Source organism: Aethalodelphis obliquidens, unplaced genomic scaffold (assembly GCF_003676395.1).
Source record: "Aethalodelphis obliquidens isolate GAN/ISIS:26980383/991018 unplaced genomic scaffold, ASM367639v1 scaffold26, whole genome shotgun sequence".
NCBI classification, from domain to species: Eukaryota; Metazoa; Chordata; class Mammalia; order Artiodactyla; family Delphinidae; genus Aethalodelphis; species Aethalodelphis obliquidens.
Genome location: NW_020837970.1, coordinates 11,098,717 through 11,115,234, shown reverse-complemented (window position 1 = coordinate 11,115,234; position 16,518 = coordinate 11,098,717). Strand labels below are relative to the sequence as shown.

At 39.9% G+C, this 16,518-nt stretch overlaps 1 protein-coding gene across 9 annotated transcripts in view; it reads right to left on the bottom strand.

The window, feature by feature from the left end:
* SNX1 (sorting nexin 1) overlaps nucleotides 1-15,134 on the bottom strand; it is a 45,780-nt gene extending 30,646 nt beyond the window's left edge. For 4 of the 9 annotated variants that reach the window (XR_003436393.1, XR_003436394.1, XM_027123266.1 and 1 more), the window contains exons 1-2: nucleotides 14,946-15,131; nucleotides 180-291 (exon numbers count right to left, since the gene is read on the bottom strand). Coding sequence is in view for 6 of the 9 variants with exons in the window: in XM_027123266.1 (XP_026979067.1) it covers nucleotides 180-291; nucleotides 14,946-15,104 (271 nt within the window). In the remaining 3 variants the exon portion in view is untranslated. Of the gene's footprint in view, nucleotides 1-179; nucleotides 292-14,941 lie in introns of all 9 variants that reach the window. The other 5 variants (XM_027123267.1, XM_027123269.1, XM_027123270.1 and 2 more) reach the window with 3 other exon arrangements.
* Between the last annotated feature and the right edge of the window lie 1,384 nt (nucleotides 15,135-16,518).

Below are 16,518 nucleotides of genomic sequence, written 5' to 3'. Positions count from 1 at the left end.
GTCTTACTCCCTAAACCTGTAAGAATCGTGATGGCAGGTACTGCCTTTTATTATGTTTTGGAATCCTCCACAATAGTATCTTAACATAGAGTTGTGTTTCTCATATATATATGTATAGCTTTTTACTTTAACTCAGCAACTTAGAAGATTCCTAGCTTAAGTTTTGAGTCCATACTTGCCTGCAAAGAGATCCTGTGGCTCTTGGTCTTGTTCCTCACGGATCCCATTTTCTTTGGAGCCACTGTTGATGGGAAGAAGGGAAGCAATTCTCTTTGGAGACTGGGGCTTACTCTGAAAACAAAGAAATACTCTGAATACTATGAATAAAATTGTACCATTAAAAACAAACCTAGAGGACTTCCCTGGCGGTCCAGTGGTTAAGACCCTGTGCTTCCACTGCAGGGGACACGGGTTCAATCCCTGGTTAGGGAACTAAGATCCCCCATGCTGCTTCACACGGCCAAAAAAACCACCAAAAAACAAACCAACCTAGAAAGTGACTTCTGATGCACCCCTCAGTTGCTCCCCCAGGTGTTTAGGGGAAGACAGGATCACTAGTCAGCCAGTTTAATAAGCAGCAAATCATTATTAGTTATGTAAGTGTGGCCTGAGTGATCACAGAGCTAAAATAAACTCACACATTTTAGGGTTAACTTCTAACACTATAACCCTGCTGAAATGCCCTACCCCAAAGCACATGATGCCAACATGGATATGTGTATACAAAGATAATTTTCAAAAGAACCTGTCCAAATGCATTTCTCCTCAGTTGATGACCTTTATTCTTTCAAATGCTGACAGGGCACATTCTAGTGTCCAGGACACCACACTAGAGACCATAAATCAAGCTCTGATCCTGACTTATTTTGTGGCCTTGGCTGAACCATTCACTGAAGCCCAGGTATGTGGATATTACCGACCCTCCCGACAAGCAAAGGAAGGTATGACACTTTAATGTTGTTTGTAACTATAACTTATCTTTTCATCCTTAACTTATAGAGACACAATTTTCAACCAGACTCGTGTCAGGCTAGCAAAAGAAAAACCAGCCATGCTTAGCCTACAGGCACATGGTGAAAATACAGTCAGTCCATGGCCTTTATCAAAAGCTCAGTGATCTGCCGCAAGCAAGTGTGGGGTGAGGCCCCAGACCGGTACCAGAGTGAACAAAGCTGGATTGTGTAGAAAACTAACAGAAAGCTGAGAATCTGACTTCAAAAGCCATGGTGTCATATTAGAGGGTTTTGAAGTCAGACCCCAAGGCCAAATCAGTTAAAAGACCTGACTTAAGGAATCTTTTATGAAACATTTCCTTAACAAATCTGAGAGTGTTTGTTCCTTGGAAACAGGCCCTTTCTGACCCAACAGAACAAAGTGAAATGACAGATTTATTGGGTACTTTGAATCTGTCATGCAAATAGCTCCATCCCAGTACTGGGGCCACCCTCAGGGAAAGAAACTGTTACCAATATGTAGATTTATACTAGCTAACAACGAAATTTTCTATGCTAATAAAATTTAATGAGCTTTTAGTTGTATGTGCTTAAATGTTACCAATTCTGTTAGAGACAGTGATCCTGTCTTCTAGCTGCTTCCACAATCTTAAAAAACAACCAAAAAAAAAAAATCACTGCCGAGACACAGACAACAAATAATAGGGCAAAACCAAACCCTACACTTCCCTTTTGCCTCTTAAATTGCCAACTACTTTCTTACATACACACGTCCATCCTATACATGCTCTTGTGCTCTTGTACAGTATAGGGAATCTCATAAAAAGCCATCTGATGTCTTTTAATTCAGTTCCCACTAATACCAGTTGCCTCTAGATGGAGATCTAAGAGAGATTAAAACTCAGATACATTAAGAATATACATATATAAATGTAATTTACTAGTAGCTCACCAGAGAGACTAAAGAAACAGGAAAAGAACAGGTTAGAATTTACCCATTTTTAACAACACCGAGAAGAACCCATTCTTGTGATACGAAGATGAATAAAGGCACCTTTCTATTTCTGTTTTATCGTCTAAACTTGGAAGTTTAAAGATTAAGAAAATTTTCTGGAGCAATGCTAGAATAGCAGTCTGTCTGGGAGAAAATATTTGCAAACGATGAGACCGACAAGGGCTTTATTTCCAAAATATACAAATAGCTCATAAACTCAATAACAAAAAACCAAACAACCCAATCAAAGAGTGGGCAGAAGACCTAAAAAAACATTTCTCCAAAGAAGACATACAGATGACCAACAGACACATGAAAAGATGCTCAACATCGCTAATTATTAGAAAAATGCAAGTCAAAACTACAATGAGGTATTGCCTCACACGGGTCAGAAGGGCCGTCAATTAAAAAGTCTACAAATAACAAATGCTGTAGAGGGTGTGGAGAAAAGGGAACTCTCTTACACTGTTGGTGGGAATGTAAATTGGTGCAGCCACTATGGAAAACAGTATAGAGGTTCATTAAAAAACTGAAAGTAGAGTTGCCATATGATCCAGCAATCCCACTCCTGGGCATATACCCAGAGAAAACTCTAATTCGAAAAGATACACACACCCCAATGTTCACAGCAGCACTATTTACAATAGCCAAGACATGGAAGCAACCTAAATGTCCACTGATAGATGAATGGATAAAGCAGATGCGGTATGTATATACAATGAATACTACTCAGCCATATTGCATGGACCTAGAGATTATCATACTAAGTGAAGTTAGACAGAAAAAGACAAATATGATATCACTTACACGTGGAATCTAAAATATGATACAAATGAACTTATTTACAAAGCAGAAACAGATTCACAGACATAGAAAACAAACTTAAGGTTACCAAAGGGGAAAGGGGATGGGGAAGGGATAAATTAGGAGTTTGGGATTAGCAGATAAAAACTACTATATATAAAATAGATAAGCAACAAGGTCCTACTATATAGCACAGGGAACTATATTCAATATCTTGTCATAAACCATAATGGAAAAGAACATGAAAAAGAATATATACACATATATAACCAAACACACACACACACACACGTATAACTGAATCAAGTTGCTATACACCAGAAACGAACACAACATTGTAAATCAACTATACTTCAATCAAAAAAACAAAAGAATAGCAGTCTGTCTTTCCCTATACTAATCAGAAAAGACAGATCCAGATGGATGGGATACTGTGGTGACAACTAGAGCACAACTACTTGTCATTCTTCCTCTACCAGATCCTCTTCAAGCCCAAACCATACTTTGCTTGACTAGAACTGTGATGAAAACAAAAGCTTGTGCACTCATAGTAAGCTAGGTAACAACTACCTTTGAGAATAGAAAACTGCTCCTCAAATATACTCTGGGACTCCATTCCAAAAACCACTAAAGGCTGAGTTCTAGGAAAGCTGAACATAGTTAGACTGATTATTGTATTTACTATTCTAATTTTTCCTCAGTAGTTCTTTTATAAAATTAATCTATGTACACAAAACTTTGTATTCTGTTTTTGCCCCCTTTGCCATCTGAGCAGTTTTTTCATGTCTTTAAGGTTGTACAAAAATCCCACTTTTAGTGACTTAACTCTCTATCATATGGGTATACTACAACATAGTCACTTCCCTAATGATGGGCATTTAGACAGTTTCCAGGTTTTTATTTTTATCATCACAAAAAATATGGTGATGTCTATCCCTATATATAAGTCTACATCTGATTATTTCCTTGGGATAGATTCTTAAGCAGAATTATTAAACGAAATTTTCAAAGGCTCTACTAAGCTCCCTTCCAGAAAGATCACAATTTGCATCCACCCCCAGGCCCCCACCCCACACCACCACAGCAACATTAAGCATTCTCTCTCTCTCTAAAAAATCTTTGTATGTTAACGAGTTATAAGTTGTCTTGTTCCCACATGTTTACTGGCCATCTGAATCCCTGTGATGTGCTTTGGTGTCCTTTGCCCATTTTTCTATGCTAAGTTAGCGTTACTTAGATGTACACTTCTCTTACATAAGTATGTTAACTCTCTCTCCGGCATATTGTATAGTACCCACGCCCCCAATTTTATCTCTTTTCTCTTTGTTTTATTTTTGATCTTAGCAAATTTATTCTCAATTGACTGATTTGTATTGGCACTGGCCTATTTCTTTAGGTTGAAGAGTACCCAGCACACAGTTGTCCTTTGAGGCATATTCTCAAGTTTCACTTAAAATCAAATACAAGAGAAGCTGAGCAGGACTATTTTTAAGGATAAGAAGAAATGAACCCCGTTCATGGTACCCAACATTTATACAGGACTGTTAATAGAAAACAAGTCTTCCATGAGACTAGAGTTTATAATAATAGCTTACTTCTCATCAAAATAAATAGCCACCTGGTATTAAAACATATTTCATATGCCCAAGGTTAAAAGGCTAATTTTCATCAGTATTAAGGAATGATTTATATTAAAAAGCTAATTTTGAAGCAACAGTTTAAATTTTAGGAAGGACTCATTTTTGGGGGTGGAGGCACACTGATTACAGAGTGACAAAATCAATACTAAAAATAAGGCTTGCTTTATAATCCATATTTTAAAAATCTCTTAATAGTAAGTCACAAAACTTTGAAGGGGGCTAAATTTCTAGGCAATAGATAAAACTATTTTCTGTGATGAAATTTTTTAAATTTATTTTTTATTGAAGTATAGTTAATGTACAATATTGTATAAGTTACAGGTGTACAGAACAGTGATTAACAATTTTTAAAGGTTATACTCCATTTAGTTATTATAAAATATTGGCTATATTCCCTGTGTTATACAATATATCCTTGTAATTTATTTTATACATAGTACTTTGTACCTCTTAATTCCCTATCCCTATATTACCCCTCTCCCTTCCCTCTCCCTACTGGTAACCACTAGTTTGTTCTCTACATCTGTAAGTCTGCTTCTTTTTTGTTATATTCACTAGTTTGCTGTATTTTTCAGATTCCACATATAAGTGATATCATACAGTATTTGTCTTTCATCTTTCTCTGTCTGACGTATTTCACTTAGTATAATACCCTCCAAGTCCATTCCTATTGTTGCAAATGACAAAATTTCATTGTATTTATTTTATATTTATTATTATTATTTTTCTTGCAGTACACGGGCCTCTCACTGTTGTGGCCTCTCCCTTTGCGGAGCACAGGCTCCGGACGCACAGGCTCAGCGGCCATGGCTCACGGGCCCAGCCGCTCTGCGGCATGTGGGATCTTCCCGGACCGGGGCACGAACCCGTGTCCCCTGCCTCGGCAGGCGGACTCTCAACCACTGCGCCACCAGGGAAGCCCCAAATTTCATTTTTTTTATGACTGAGTAGTATTCCCGAGTGTGTGTGTGTGTGTGTGTATTTTTTTTTTCACCACATCTTAATCCCTTCATCTGTTGATGGACACTTAGGTTGCTTGCATATCTTGGCAATGGTAAATAGTGCTGCTACGAACATTGGGGTGCCTTATCTTTTCAAATTAGTGTTTTATGGATATACACCCAGGTAGAATTGCTGGGTCATATAGTAGTTCCATTTTTAGTTTTTTAAGAAACTTCCATACTGTTTTACAATTCATATATATTTTATGTGTTGCAATTCATGGTCGTTATTATCATTACTTAAGCTCAAATCATTCCATCATTGGCCAGTGGGAACCTCTTCAAGTTGGCTCTGAGTATTTTTGACGTGACCCTGTAGTTTTTGAAAGCTTCCTTGTTTTCTGTAATGACAAGATTGTCCAGGCTCTTTTTGTACGTTTCCTACCTCACACCTGAAATCAGCCTGTTCTACGAGAACCAGAAGCCCTGGTTTCTTGAAATACTATTTCAAGACCACGGTCTGAGCACTAGGGGTATTCAGAGGTACCCGGGTTCATCAGTGTATCTAGAGCTTTTCAGTAGAAAGATATAGATACACACATTTGTTTTTAAAATGTTTCATGTGTTCATACTGACATTTTCCATTCAAATATCAAGACTACAAATTTCAAGTCTCCTTTCTTTCATATAAGAATTCTGATTCTCGAGAACACAGTGGATGATAGGATTAGACTGTCTTATAAGTATTCACTTGATTTATCCCACATTACAGTCTCAGGATAACAATGCTGATACTATCACCAACTACTATGATTACTGAAAACAGTTAAACATTTTTTTGCAAATGTTATCCCCATTCCCTTTCCTTTTTAAAAAATATAGTTGTGGGCTTCCCTGGTGACGCAGTGGTTGAGAGTCCGCCTGCTGATGCAGGGGACATGGGTTCGTGCCCCGGTCTGGGAAGATCCCACATGCTGCGGAGCGGCTGAGCCCGTGAGCCATGGCCACTGAGCCTGCGCGTCTGGAGCCTGTGCTCCGCATCAGGAGAGACCACAACAGTGAGAGGCCCGTGTACTGCAAAAAAAAAATAAAAAATATAGTTCTTTTGTATCTGTAGTGTCAGAGCATATGACCATGACATATGATGCTCTCTCCTTCTTATTCCTCCTTAAGTCTGAATTCTATAGGCAACTGCATCTTCAGTGCTCACCACCGGTCCATATGTCTATGTGTCTTCAATCATTTTGGCTGTCTAAGGAAGGGCTCAGAGGAACAGTATTCTCTGGGTTCTTGTGCTTCTGTTTGTACTTACAAGAGCACTCAGACAGCCTAATCCTAATTCTCAGAGAGTCACTAGAAAGATATGCCAGCAAGACAGCACTTGTGTTAAGAGCAAACAGGTATTCCTTGCCAATTACTGGCTTCAAACCATGAGGCTCAGGCTACTAATGAAATTTTCTTAGCTCAGGGAAGGACAGATGTGGGCTTCCTGTCCCCCAGAGCTGACAGCCATTCAGTACTGAAAAGTACTGCTGTGATTCCAGGTATCTTCCGTTTACGTTAACCAGTTTTGATTCTTCCTCATGTTGCTCAATTGCTCTTTGCTCCAGGCAGAATCTTTGCATTATGTTCAAGGGACCTCAGAAGAGTAGTACAATTGAAATTCTCAACTGCATTTAGAGGATGAATCCAAATAAAAAGCTCAAGTAACAGTGCTTCTGGAAAACTGGGTACATACTCATTTTCCGATGCAAAATTTGGATAATTTAGTTAAGGCAATATGGAGCTACGGAATTGTGTGACAAGGAAAGGACAATTAGGAATAAGTCAACCCCAGAAGTTATACCCAGATGATAAAACGGCAGTCACAAAGTCTTTAAAAATTACCCTGGTAGGGCTTTCCTGTTGGCGCAGTGGTTAAGAATCTGCCTGCCAATGCAGGGGACACGAGTTTGAGCCCTGGTCTGGGAAGATCCCACATGCCGCGGAGCAACTAAGCCCGCGTGCCACAACTACAGAAACCCACGCACCTAGAGCCCGTGCTCCTCAACAAGAAAAGCCACCACAATGAGAAGCCCGCGCACCACAATGGAGTAGCCCCCGCTTGCCGCAACTAGAGAAAGCCCGCGCACAGCAACAAAGACCCAACGCAGCCAAGAAAAAAACTTACACTGGAAGATCTTGGCATGAAATACTACTCCTTTTGCCACCTTTACTTCTGGGGAGAAATGAGCTAAGTGGGTCAGTGTATTAGTTTTCTATCATGGCTGTGACAAATTATCACAAATTTAACAGATTAAACAATGGAAATTTATTAGTTTATAGTTCTGCAGAAGTCAATACAGGTCTCACTGAGCTAAAATCAAGGTATCATCACGGCTGCATTCCATCCTGGAGGTTCTAGGGGAGAATCTGTTTCCTTGCTCTTTCTAGCTTCTAGAAGCTGCCTACATTCCTTGGCTCATGGCCCACTTCCTCCATCTTCAAAGCCAACAATGTTACATCTCTCTGTGCCTTTCTTCTGAAGGTAGTGACTCTCTGTATCTTCCATTTTTAAAGAATCCTTGTGGTTACACTGGGCCTACTCAGATCATCCAGGATAATTTCCCTACTTTAAGGTCAGCTGATTAGCAACCTTAATCCCAACTTCAAATTTACCCTTCACTTTGTAACCTAAGACCTTCACAGGTTCCAGGAATAGGAGTGGACATGCTGGAGGGGGAAGTCATTCCGCCTACCGCAGGCAGTGACTCCTCTCCCACACCATGTTTCAAAAATGGCACAGATGCACTAAAAGTTTCTGTGCTTAGGAGAATGGACCTTAAGTGTCCACTGGATTTGGTACATCTTACTCTACAAACTGGGTGGATATCTAACTAACCCAAATGATTTCACAATATTACCCCCTCTCATAACTTAAGGAGTTAAAGTAGGGATTCTAATGTGGGGTCCATGAGCCACAGAATTGAGAATCGGGCCTATGAATTTAAATGGGAATAAAATTACAATTTACTTTTCACTAACCTCTAACTGAAATTCAGCATTTTCTTCAATTATAAAGACAGGCAACAAACCATGAGTAGTAGCAGTACCTGAGACATAGCTAATAAAAATTAGATATTTTTATTTGATATTACAGTTATTACAGACCTTAAAATATCATTTATGCTCATCTCAATTTAAAAATCACGGTATTAGACCTATCCCTAGATATTATTTAAAGCATTTTTTTAAAAAGCATATAACATAAAATTATTCTAACGTTTTGATAATTGCATTTCAGTGTAATTGGTTTCCTTTGTAATATTATGTATTTTATACATTTAAGAACATTATTCTGAGAATGGGTCCACAGACTTCCCTGGACTGCTAATGGGTCCATGACACAAAAAAGGTAGAGAACCTCTGAGCTAGTTCCTCTAGGACTAATGAAAATGGAAAAGGGGGAGCTAGAAGGGTGGGGAAAATGAGCCTGAAACTGACCACTGAGTCAGTAAAGGAAAACCATGAGCAAGTGCAGTAGAGACCTCAAAGTGAAAGGCCATCCATGATCTACCAAAATTTAGCTACAGACATTCTACTGAATCCTCTGGTGTAACTTCCATACCAAATTTTTGGGGTCTCACACTAATATAACTTGGAAGGGCCTGGAACTGAAGAACGATCAGAGTACTAATGGTGCATTAGCTTCTAAATTGAAAAAGCAGAACAAACCCAGTTCAAATCTGCTCTGAAAGCAAAACAAAGCCCCAGCTGTCCATCTGACTAAGCAAAAGAATACGCCAAAGTTGAGCAACAGACTTTTCCTGGAGGTGAGATACTTATGGCTACTTGCTCTAGTAACTATCAACTACTCATGATTTATTTATGACAGCAGTTACTGAAGAGTGCTGAGAAGCTTTGAGGACCAAGGGAGAGAAATTAGAGTGTTCTTTTTCCTCTCCCTTCTCCCAGCCAAATGAATCACAAGTGGCCAAGTCATTAGAGTTACCCTGACATCTGAGTAAGTAAAGGGGCAGCAACTCCCTACAGAACCTAGAAGTCGGATCACAATGTTAGTTGCTTCTCTCATAAGCCCCAAACTCTAATTTTATTTCATTTTAATTTATTTATTATTTTATTTATTTTGGCTGCATTGGGTCTTCATTGCTGCGTGCAGGTTTTCTCTAGTTGCGGTGAGTGGGGGCTACTCTTCGTTGCGGTGCATGGGCTCCAGGCGCGCAGGTTTCAGTAGTTGTGGCACGTGGGCTCAATAGTTGTGGCTCGAGGGCTCTAGAGCACAGGCTCAGTAGTTGTGGTGAAAGGGCTTAGTTGCTCCACAGCACGTGGGATCTTCCCAGACCAGGGCTTGAACCCATGTCCCCTGCATTGGCAGGCAGATTCTTAACCACTGTGCCACAGGGAAGCCCCCACAACTCTTATTTTAAATACATTTTAAGTTGGGTTCTTATTAGTCATCTTTAAGTCTTCTCTCATGCCCCTTTCTCCAAAAGTGTTTTGTAACTACTTTTGTTAGCTTCTCCTCCATAACCTTGAAAGCTAGGTTAACTGCTAGTACAAGTCTATGATCAAGAAACCAATGAGTCTGTGTACTTCAGGAAAATCTAAACTTATTAGAAGTTTACAATTTGAGCTGAGCATTAAAATGCATCTTTAGACAAAACACCAGTTACTGACTTTTCCAAGAACATCTGTATCAGACCTGTGTGAAAAATGTGTAATTTCAACTTCTGATCTTTTGATCAGATCTGACCACCTGATGTGATGTTAGCTCCAAAAACAAGTGTTTGAGACAATATGCGTCTAGAAAATACTACAAACTAGACGGACAGTTATCCATGACTATTTACTAATATTAGTTGTAAATGACTATACCATTAACTAAAGAAACTAAGTATTAAATCTGTTTAAAAATACTGTTGTATAGATTAACTTTAAGAAGTCTGATTAGGGAACTTCCCTGGTGGTGCAGTGATGAAGAATCTGCCTGCCAATGCAGGGGACACGGGTTCAAGCCCTGGCCCAGGAAGATCCTACATGCCGTGGAGCAGCTAAGCCCGTGTGCCACAACTACTGAGGCTGCGAGCCACAACTACTGAGCCTGCGTGCCACAACTACTGAAGCCCACACGCTTAGAGCCCGTGCTCCACAACAAGAGAAGCCACAGCAATGAGAAGCCTGCGCACCGCAACAAAGAGTAGCCCCCGCTCACCGCAACTAGAGAAAGCACGTGCGCAGTAACAAAAGACTCAACACAGCCATAAATAAATAAATAATTTATTTTTTTTAAAAAAAAAAGAAGTCTGATTAGGAACAGAGAAAGGACAGTATCAAGAAACTTACTGAAGACATGTTATACCTTTGGGAATAGCCACCACGCATTTTGCAGAACAGAGAATTAAAATCTTAGCCAGTTAAACTATCAATTTCCTTAGAGCTTTTAATGAAATTACCAACTTATATCCAGATCTAAAAAAGTTATCCTATAAGCACTCAAAAGGAAATAAACTGGTCTTAAAAAAGAGCTGAGATAACATTGTAAAATGGTGCAACTGCTATGGAAAACAGTATGGAGGTTCCTCAAAAACTTAAAAATAGAACTACCTTATGATCCAGCAATCCCACTTCCGAGTATATATGCAAAAGAATTGAAAGCAGGGTCTCAAAGAGATATTTGCATACCCATAGCAGCACTACTCACAGAGCCAAAAGGCAGAAGTAACCTACATGTCCACTGAAGGATGTATGGATAAATGAAATGTGGTATATACATTTGATGGAATATTATTCAGCCTTAAAAAGGAAGGAAATTATGATACATGCTACAACATGGATGAATCTTGAGGATACTGTGCTAAGTGAAATAAACCAGTCACAAAAAAGACAAATACTGTATGAGTCCACTTTATGAGGTTATCTAAAGCAGTCTAATTCATAGAAACAGAAAGTAGAATGGTGGCTACCAGGGGCCCAGGGGAGCGGGATAAGGGGAGTTGTTATTTAATGCAGGAGATCTGTTTCACACAAATGTGAATATACTTAGCACTACTGAACTGTACAATTTAAAATGGTTATGATGATAAATTTTGTTGTGTTTTATACCACAATTTAAAAAAAGCTTATTTGTTTTCCCCTCAGGATACATGTTATATTGATCATAGATGTAGGACTGGATTCTAAAAATACCATGCCCTTTTCTGTCTAAATGTTAATATGTAACTTATGTTTATATAATTCCCTATAGTCCATAAAACATTGTCAATCAGAAGCCAATTGCTATCCTTGACTTTTGACTACCAATAAAGGCTAGTGACATTGTTCTTTAAACACCAGTGGAAATATGTAAATAAGTCTTGATTAACCAAAGACAAGTTTTTCAATATGTGACTTTTCATTTTCAAGTCCCCTGCTATTTTGTCTTTATCCTATTCTTTTTTTCTAGCCATTTCTCTAATTACAAGGGTTTCAATTTAAGAATAAGAGTGGTGAGAAAAAAAAAATCTAATTGGTATAATATATCATCAAATGAAGAAGTTACCAGATATGGCCAAAACCTGAACCAAGGATATCATTAATCTATGTTTCCCTCCTTTTTCTCAGCATGAGAAAGGACACCACAGTTCTCCTCTTTTATTCAGAGGGCAAATCTAATGGTGGTCCTGGCATACTGCTAAAGAGATGAGCATATACGAGCTTCTGGGAAGGCAGATAAAGAACTTGCTTCAATTTTACCTTTCCGGTTTAGAAGTATGCAAATAAGACCAGTGAGGTCAAATGAGATGTAAAAACATGTATGCTATTTAGTGTTTTTAACATAACAATTTTAAGAATTAGAAGAACCGAAAAGGGGCTCTAATTTAGTCTCTCTTCTTACTAAGGGAAAAATTAATCCTATCCTAAAACTAAGAAAGTTTTAACTAAATAGATACATATCTGGATTCAGGTCCAATCAAAGATTCAGATAATATATTTAAAATTTTAGACCTTTTTATTCATAGGTCCACAAAGTAAGAGGCATAAAGAAGATAAGGTCTTGAGTATTCTTAAGAACCAGACCTTCCACAAACTGGTTTTCAGGCTTAAAGCAATGATTTCAGATTTGTTTTAATAATCCTTTTAACTCCAGTCTATCCCATTCAAATAACTGGTTTGTAGATCCTAAAATGCATATCAGGGGCTGCTCTTTCCATTAAAAATCAAATCATATTTTTATTACCATATTAAGAAAGTCTCTTGGGCTCTAAAAGAGAGCAGATGGGATGATTAACAGCAGCAGCTGTTATATCAATGTCCAGGAAATTACATGCATACCAAAAATGAGTTTTAAACTTTATATGCCTCAGCTTCTCAATTCTTTAATATTCCTCTCTTTGCCTCCAACATGCAACAAAACCTAGTATGAAGATAAACTTAAATCAGTAGGAAGCTACTGAAGTCATTAAGTGCCTACTTTGATGGATTTTAATCAAATCAATCTTATTACCAGTTTGATTTTGATAAATTACATTAACCATTTTTAGGATTAATTAATTTAACTTTTCTAATTCATTATTAGATTTTGTGGGTTTTTTGATTCTTCGAGTAATTCTAGTTTACAAAATGCTCAACTGTTCTAAGTGTTTTACAGGTATTCTAATTTAATCCTCACAATAATGGTGCAGGTAAATACTATTACTATTCACATTTTACAGGTGAGGAAACTGTACAGAGTAAATAAGTACCCTTCCCAAGGTTAAGCAAGCAAGTAACAGAGCCTGGATTTAAACCAGGCTTCAAAGCCCACTTTCTTAATTACTTTATTCTTCAATCTTGTTCCTTAAGATACAGAAGCACTGCAATCCATCTTCTCACACTGGCTCACAACTAAAGCATTTATTGTAATATAATTTGTATTGACTATTTAACAAAAAATTCACAGCCTAACTAGTGAGGAACCTTGGGGTCTCGGCTTTCTGAAGATTAACATCAAGACAAGCTGCTAAAAAATGGCTTACAGGTGGCATTTTAGTTCCCTCAGCAACTCAATTTTCCTGGATCAAAATCTAAATAAAAATAATTTGGCTTTCTGTGGTCGAACAAGTTCATTCTGACCCCCTCCTCCTCCCCTTAGATGGAAATTAGGCAAAGTATTTTCACTATCTTAGGAGACAAGTATGGATGCCTCTGGGAAGTAATCTGGTGAGACCAATCAAATCACAACCTCTTGAACTTACTCAGAGAACTTTAGAAAATAACAACTCATCCTTCCAGGGTCCTTTTTGAAAAATAAATCATCATTTACCAATGTGACCAATTGCTTTCAGAGCCAGAGTCTCTGTTTTCAGATGTTCAGTCTGACTATCTACCATCTCAGCAGTTATCAACAGTCACTGTTCTGCATGGCTTATGAGGGAATTACTAAAGGAATAGACAAAAGATTTGTTTTAAATGGGATACAGAACTAAATTAGCAACAAGAGTTATTTCTCAGAATAACAGAGACTTCATTTGACAGTCTGAGCTGTTATATAAGCATCAGCAAACACTTTTGGAGCTGGGATTATGGACTTAATTCCTAAATACAGTACACGGAAAAATCTAATGATTATCACAGAAGGCATTGCCAAGAAACTTAACCTTTTTCTGACTTAAATGAGAGAAGCCTCAAACTTTTTCAGACACATGCTTGCATAAAGAATTTAAAACTGTTTTATTTAGTCACTCATATACTGAGTAGCTACTATGAAGCTAAGCATTAACCAAGATAGAAAGAAACATAAATTCACTCCTAGCACTGAAGAAGTTTTCAACCTGGAACTAACTGTACCAAATGGTATGAGTCAGTATTCTTATAAAACAGCCCAAAAACATCTCCATTGGTTCCAGAACTGATTATTGATTTCCACATTCCACATATAAAGATGAGTTTTTTTAATACCTAACTCTTAAAAGAAACCCGGATATTACTATGGGAAACACCATTGCCTCTTCTCATTTACAGATTTGCTCCCACTGAGGTACTTAGGCACAAAAAACAGGGACAAAGCTTTCGATCTACGTAGTGGTTTATCTGGCAGGACCTTTTTTTCAACCGACATCTGGCAGGATTTTCCTAGAGATCAAAGGAGTCAAGTTAATTCTCCTAGACTAAGATCCAAAAGGACCTTTAGTAATCACCGGTAAGGATGGAGCTAACGAAAGGATTTGTGGGCAGGTCACTACCCTGGGCAACTCCAGATAACATTATTCATCCTTGGAACAGTAAGGCGAGGTAAAGGAAAGTCTGCACCCCACCCCCTTATCTTGATCTATTAAATCAGCCTGGCAGGAAACCACCAGCAAACCAGCCCCGTGGGTCCGTGGGGCCGCAAGGCAGGGCCAAATGCCCGCCTCGGAGGCTCTTCGCTGTCACGGACCTCAGCTGAGAAGCCACCACATCCCTCACTCCTCACCGTCCGCCCAGGGGCGGGGAAGCCGGGCCCTACGTCTCGGTGCTCATCTAGAACCCAAGCCACGACTACTGTCACCAACGTAAGGTCTCGCCGGGCCCACTCTGCCCAGCCTCCCCAACCCTCGCTTAGCGTCGCTTTCCTTTGGGGGCGCCCGCCCGCCTGCCCCGAAGGGTGCGAACTCACGGCATCCGCGGCGCCGGTGAAAATATCCTCCCCCTCGGTGTCGCTGTCCCCGGCCTCTGGTTCTGACCCCCCGACTGCTCCCTCGGACTCCGGCTCCAGGACGGGGAAGGGCGGAGGGAGTCTTCCCGAAGCGCTACAGCCACCACCCCCCGACGCCATCTTCCTCCACCCACGGCGGAAGCCGCAACAACAACTTTATAAAGAGATAGTGCTGCGAGCAAAGCGTTCCAGCGGCTCGAAGAGGGAAGGCCGCTACCAGTCCCGCGGGGCCCGCGGGGCGGGGCCTACGCGCTGGGGGCGGGGCGGGGCGACCCGGGGCTCCTGCCCAGCCAATCCAAACCCTTGGTCTCAGGGCTGAGCTCTTAACCTACGGGGCAAAGGGACAGAAAAGGAGGCTCTCGGGGACGTGCATGTTCTTAAGGGCTCTTTGTGCTCTAGATAGCTCTATCTACCGGGCTTCTTAAGGAGACGAAGAAGCGAGTCTGAAAACCTCTTCGTGCCACCAACCCATGCCAAGCACAGTGGCTACATAGAGCTTCAATAAATATTTTTTAAAATTATTTATATTTTTAATTGTTGCTTTCATTGGGTCTTCGTCGCTCTGCGCAGGCTTTCTCTAGTTGCCGCGAACGGGGTGCTACCCTTTGTTGTGGTGCGTGGGCTTCTCATTGAGGTGGCTTCTCTTGAGGAGCACGGGATCTAGGTGCCTGGGCTTCAGTAGTTGTGGCACGCGGTCTCAGTAGTTGTGGCTCGTGGGCTCTAGAGCGCAGGCTCAGTAGTTGTGGTGCACAGGCTTAGTTCCTCCGCAGCATGTGGGATCTTCATGGGCCAGGGCTCAAACCCATGTCCCCTGCATTGGCAGGCGGATTCTTAACCACTGCGCCACCAGGGAAGTCCTCAATAAATATTTTTGATTGAGGTCTTTGAACAGATACAGTAAAGCTTTGCTATTCATTCTTTCAACAACATTTAGTTAATTCATTCAAGAAATATATATTGAGCATCTACTGTGTGCCTGGCACCCTGCTATGCACTTGAGATATAGAAATAAAGACGCTTCTGGCCCCCTAGGCGCTTGAGGGAGATGGGCATGTAAGTGAACAGTGCTATAATGTGCTGTGGGAGCATAGTAAAAGAGATCATCAATTCTGTTTGGAGAAGTCGGGAGGCCTCAAAGAGGAGGTGAGACTTCAGTGTCCTAAATTTGATTACAAGGAAGTTAGAATTATCCTCTCAATTGCTGTGGAGTAAGTGGAGTGGAACAGATGGCAGGGGAATTATTAAACTCTGAACGAAATTTTCCTGGGACCTAAATTATTCACTGGTTGTCTGGTGGGCCTAAAATCTAATCAGCTAGACAAGAGTTTAAAGATAAATGGGAGGAATATTACTCAGCCATAAAAAGGAATGAAACTGAGTTATTTGTAGTGAGGTGGATGGACCTAGAGACTGTCATTCAGAGTGAAGTAAGTCAGAAAGAGAAAAACAAATACCGTATGCTAACACATATATATGGAATCTAAAAAAAAGAAAAAAGAAAATGGTACTGATGAACCTAGTTGCAGGGCAGGGA